The sequence below is a fragment of the Rhincodon typus genome, chromosome 7 (assembly GCF_021869965.1).
Source record: "Rhincodon typus isolate 14 chromosome 7, sRhiTyp1.1, whole genome shotgun sequence".
NCBI lineage: Eukaryota > Metazoa > Chordata > Chondrichthyes > Orectolobiformes > Rhincodontidae > Rhincodon > Rhincodon typus.
Window position 1 is genome coordinate 17,893,316 of NC_063338.1, and position 6,000 is coordinate 17,899,315.

At 39.8% G+C, this 6,000-nt stretch overlaps 1 protein-coding gene across 2 annotated transcripts in view; it reads left to right on the forward strand.

The window, feature by feature from the left end:
* The window catches only part of traf3ip1 (TNF receptor-associated factor 3 interacting protein 1), a 155,453-nt gene that overhangs the window by 54,124 nt on the left and 95,329 nt on the right, over positions 1-6,000 (forward strand). For both annotated transcript variants that reach the window (XM_048599122.1, XM_048599123.1), the window contains exon 6: positions 331-411. In XM_048599122.1, coding sequence (XP_048455079.1) covers positions 331-411 — 81 coding nt within the window. The remainder of the gene's footprint in view (positions 1-330; positions 412-6,000) is intronic.

Consider the following 6,000-nt stretch of genomic DNA (forward strand, 5'->3'; position numbering starts at 1 on the left):
TCAGCATTACCGACTTCATGCCATCTTATGTACAAAAGTACAAAATAAAAAGAATAAATTAGAAAAATAAAGAAATGAAAAGTTCAGAATAGCTTTGCTCATCAGAAGTTAGTCTGACTGTACACTGCACATTTTGAGATTTAGTCATTTGTGTAATACCATGGATTATTGTTTTTGTTTGAAATGTTTTATTCTTTTTAAAAAAAATGTTCTTGGGAGTGTTGTTTGTGAGGCTAATATTTATTGTCCATCCATGGCTTTCCTTGAGAAGATGCTTGCATACAGCTACAGTAGTTGTGATAACTTTAGTGCTGCTTTTTATTTCTGTAGCCTAAAGTTGCAGCAGAGGAAAAACCCTACAAGCAGCCTCCAGAGATGAAGAAAGACAACAAAATTGATGTAGACCAAGAGGTACGTAAATTGTGCTTAACATGGGAGAGAATTTGTTGTGTGCTTGCAAACTATTTACTGTAGATGAATATGCACTTGAGCTCGCTCTACCTATAAGCAAATCTTATGGTGTTTCCAAAAAATTCAGTTAGGGAGTTGAACCGGGCACAAAATGATTTATCAATATTCTCAAGATGAAATCATGCCTATAATGTACATATATCATTTTACAACAAAAAAATAAATTTTTATTGCTATTTTTATATGGACTTGCTCTTCACAAACTCTATCTAGCTGGCTGTTTTGTACTATAAGTGGCACCAGTGCATTCCAAATTCCAGTGGCAAAAGCAAAGCAAAATCATGTGTTTGCTCCAACACCAGAGCAAACATAAATAGCATGGTGGTTTCTGTTCAATTTATTCAGCATCTGACTGCACCATATCTGCAAGAAGTCTCAATTCAAAATTAAAAGTTGGAAAATGCAATTATTGAGGATGCCTTCAGTTATAGGAGGAAAGTCTCTTCCCAGAAATGGTTCTGATTTTGTTCTGTTGGTTATCTGGATCTTGCTTCTTTGCTTGTAGAGAGTTTGCAATTTCCCAGATATTTCTCCTGAATTGGCTGCAGGTTTTCTCCTCAATTATTTTGTAACTGTCAGGCAGCAATTAATTAGGGACAGGTGAATGGCATGTAAAATTGCATGTTACTTGGATGGTTTGGACCTTATGATATTTTCTCATTATCCTTGCGTGTGCTAATACATATGTTTTGTGTGATGTATCATTGCTTCAGACCATTTCAGTTGAGCACAAAAGCAGAATTTTTTTATCTCTAGCCACCAAGATATAAAAGATATCTGTAAATCCTTTGTAAAAGGAGCAGTATCTTGGATAGAGATCCAAGTAGAAGCAAGAAGGAGAAAAGCCACCACTGGAAAGGCAGCTTAACGACATCAGTCTAACAATGTTTGTTAGAAAGATTAGATAGATTGTTCTGATGGCTTTTGTGATCAGCTGATCAGGTTGATCCTTGAACGGTGCTGAATTATAGATCCTGCCCAAAAGGCAGTAGTGGCACTACAGTAGGCCTCAGTTAATCTGAAGGGATTCAAGCTTACCATCCAGAAATATTTTTTGGAAATGTATTTACTTGGTCATTTCAGGAGTACAGGATTAGACTTGAACAAGATCAGCGATTCCCAAATTATGTGTTTCAACTCAAACAGCAGTGGGGCCATGCCTTTGTGAATATTTTTTCTCCAGAAGGTTTATCAAGGGGACAGCTTTTTGCTGTTTGATTGTTCATAGAATCATAGAATCCCCAAAGCATGGAAACAGGCCATTCGGTCCATCGAGCCCACACCGACCCTCCGAAGAGCATCTCACCCAGACCCGCCCCCTACCCTGTCCCTGTAACCCTGCATTTCCCGTGGCTGATTCGCCTAGCCAGCACATTCTGGGCACTATGGGCATTTTAACATGGCCAAACCACCTAACCTTTACATCTTTGGACTGTGGGAGGAAACCAAAGCACCCAGAGGAAACCCACACAGACCATGGGAGAATGTGCAAACTCCATACAAACAGTTGCCCAAGGGTGGAATTGAACATGGGTCTCTGGCGCTGTAAGGCAGCAGTGCGAGCCACTGTGCCCCACTTGTTCACGATTTCAGTGCTTTAATTGGCTAAAAGGGGACTTCCATTGGTATACTTGCAATGGAAGAGATTCTTTGAACATGTGCTATGCTGGATGGGATTCATGGTCGGGTTGTATTGCTTGAGGCTGTGAAGTTCCATCACTCTTCAAGAAGATTTTGGGTCAACAACTCCCCTTGCTTTCATTCTGGGATTGAAGTGGGAAAAAAGTTTGGGAAGCACTGGCCTCACTTATTGTCAAGTATTGCAAATTCAATGACAGGAAAAGTTTGGAGAAAAAAGATTGAAGGTAGTTTACAAGTTGGGAATTATGCAATTGGGAATACTTTTGCGAACAACTTGAGACCATTTTAAGCTTCCTTTGAAAATACAAGCAGGATGGATCAATCTTTGTGGAGCAAACTTGACAGTCTTATTATACTTACTACATTTATATGTAGGTCCCCCTGCTAGGATCAAGGATGACTTGTTTCCACTCCGATTTAATGACTTCTGATAAATCTAATGAGTGATCTACAGACTCTGACAGGTGGGGCAAACAGTGTCTGAAAGATTGGGTAGATGAATTGTTTGGAAATGTGTGGACTTTGTCTTATGTTTCGACTATGCATCTAAGTTCCTGATGAAGTCTCTTAATGTATCTATGAAGCTTCTACATTTTGATTGGTTGGAACTGCAATTATGGAATCGGTTGCTGTTTAACCTCTTCAAAGAAGCTTTGAGAACTTCCCTAAAGCATTTCTGTTGTCGCCAGTCATCTTCTGCCACAACCGAGGTTTGCAAAGAGCACTTGTTTCTAGAGTCAGGTGTCAGACATATAAGCAACCTCACAAGCCCAATGGACCTGGTTTTGAGTGATTAATCCTTGCTGGCTGTGTTGGTTTTGGAGAGAATGCCGTTGGTGAAACGCCTTTCTTCACACTGGATTTGAAGGATCTTGCAAAGGCACCGCCAATGGTACTTCTCCAGTGCTTCGAGGTGCTTGCTTTAGGTTATTCAAACCTCTAAAGCCTAAAGGAGAGTGAGCTGTCCACTGCTTGATAAACGTGACCTAAATCTAAGGTTTGAGATCATTGTCTGAAAATATTCTGCTCCATACTTGGCCAAACACTGAACTGACACGAAAGAAGTGATTTATTCTATTAAAGACCAGGTACCTGTTTTATTGAAGTATAACTGAAGTGTCACTGTTGGGTTGAGTAGGGGAAGATGAGGGTTTCTACACAGAAACTGACATGAATGCACCTACTGCTATGCCCAGCATACTGAGGTGAACACTGTTTTTCTTTAAATGGTATTATGGAATATTTTAGATTAACTTGAGAGGGCAAGCAAGGTTTTGGTTTGAAGTCTCATCTGAAAGACAACACCACTAATATTCCCTCAGTTTTGCACTGGAGTGTAAGGTTAATTATGTGCTTAACTCACAGCCTATTCAATCAGATTTGGGAGTGCTGCCCATTTAAACACTGCTGATGCCTTGAAGGAAGCAATTAAACTTTTAGAAGTTCAGTGGTTGGACAGAGTGCAGCAATAGTCATAATGTAAAGGAATCCATCTGGCACATCATGCCCAAGTTTGTGTTGTTCACTGATGAGCAGAAAAGAAATTTGTAAGATTGGATCAGTAACAGTAAGTAACATTAGTGCTGTATCGTGTAGTTTCATGCCTGCACAAGGAAACTGAAATAACTCCACAAAGGCCAATATCCCATCACTTTATTTACACATGAATCCTTTATTTACAAGTGAACAGTCCTTGACTTTAGCACTGCCTCGTTCAGAGTCAGGTGCCAGAGTGTCATTTTCCCTGACACTCACCCTTTTTATATGTCAACCAGGCTCCCTGATTGGATCAGATTAACAGCCCCAATCAGGGAACTGGTCCAGCTAGCTGGCATTGAATCCATAAAGATCAAAGGATATGTATACCATTCAATATGCAGATGAATATGTTTCTGAGAACAGAACACATCTTAAGTTAGTAAAGATAGCAAGATTGACAACGATAGTGGTATCAACCACTGTGGTTTTCTACAGCTTTCTTGCTTACAAGAGGGGGCTGGGACCATGGAAAAATTTTCGTTTTTCCTGAAATAGGCATAAGTTGTCTTTTGACTAACTCGGTGATTCCCAAACCTTTTCCACTATGATCCCATTTTGACGTGTGAAAGTTGTCACTGTTCCCCCACCCCACCTCAGTGGGAGATGTGAGAGCAAGAGCCTGTTAGTTGTTGTACTGTGGAGATAGCAAGAACTGCAGATGCTGAAGTCAAAGTCAATACAGTGTGGAGCTGGAGGAACACAGCAGATCAGGCAGTATCAGAGGAGCAGGAAAGTCAACGTATTGGGTTTTAAACCTGAAACATTGACTTTCCTGCTCCTCTGATGCTGCCTGACCTGCAGTGTTCCTCTAGCCCCACAGTTGTTGTACCTTGGTTAGAGCTCCATCCTGGCCATTACTTTCTCTGGTCTCATGACTCCAAAATTTTAGTTTGCAACTTCACTTGAGGTCCTGACCCCCATCTTTGGGAAATCCTCGACTAACTCTTCCAGATGATTGTGTGGCTGCAGAAAGGATAACAGAGTGAGCAGGGCTGAATGGGTAGCTAGGGTTGCATTATGTGGGATGGGACAGGCTTGATAGATCAGCTGGTCTTTTCATGCCCTTTTACATATTGTTGCTAAAAGCTATGGTATTGGAGTATTCATAAACTCATGCCTCCAATATATAATTAGAAACATTTTTAAGGTTTTTTTCTTTAGATTAGGTGCTGAAGATTATTGTCATTAGGGATTTGTGATTTGTAGAACTGCTTTGACAGTTTGTTCCAGACTAAAAACATTACTAGATCATTATTTGTAAAATCAGATTGATTTTGACATCTGGGTTTTGATTATTTCCCAGCACTTAGTGATAGGCCAACGCTTAATTTACTTCCTTCAAATTTTTCTTCTTTGCTTAATTTAAAAGATTTGCAAGGTTTGCTTTTTGGAAATACATTAATTTTAATATTTGCACAGTTGCAGTTTGTAAAATAAATAGTTTTGCTAATTTTCTGTATGCTCGCTACTTAATTATTTTTATTTTAATTACTGCAAGCAGGATAAAGTAGTTGAGATTCCTGGAACAAAGGTATTGCACTGTTTACATAATTCCTGTAGATGTTCATTAGAATGTTTATTTAATAAGTAAGACAGCCATTCTAAAATAAAGTTTCAATTAATTTTGGTAAACTTCAAATTATCCAAAATCTGTTGTTTATATGTTAATTCACACATTATTCAGTCCACAGCGTGGCCTTACATGTTGGGCCACATCTGATAGGAGTCTTTAATCAGTCAGCAGGAGGTGTGACTCAAGTAGATAGAGGAGCTTGACTATTGGCTTTTTCTCTGGATACGTACTGGCCAGATGCAGGGAATGTTTGGGCATCAGATGGTGATATATGTGGAAGAAGCTTGAATTGTGCAGCTCCAAGCTTTAAACAGTGACTTCTGTTTGACATAAATCACTCTGCCTCCATCTGAAATACTACATTACTATTTGTAAACTAATTGGTGAAATACAATGTATTCCCAAATTTTTACCAGGGGGAAAATGTGGCCCAGTCATATGAACAAATGGAAGTTAAATTCAGCTAATACTCCCACTCCTCTGTCAGAAAATGAACGCGGGGATTGCAGCATGTGATTAACTCACTCCATGCATTGCATTGTGGGAGGCATGATGAAACTATGCTATCTGCTGTTTTAAATGATTGTATCTGACACCTGTGGCATCCACACTGTTCATTGGCTGCATGTGTCATCAGAGGGCTCAATATCCGGAGTGGCCAGTACTACTGAAATACATCCTGAGATAACAAGGTGTCGAGCTGGGTGAACACAGCAGGCCAAGCAGCGTCAGAGGAGCAGGAAAGCTGACGTTTCGGGCCTAGACCCTTCTTCTCT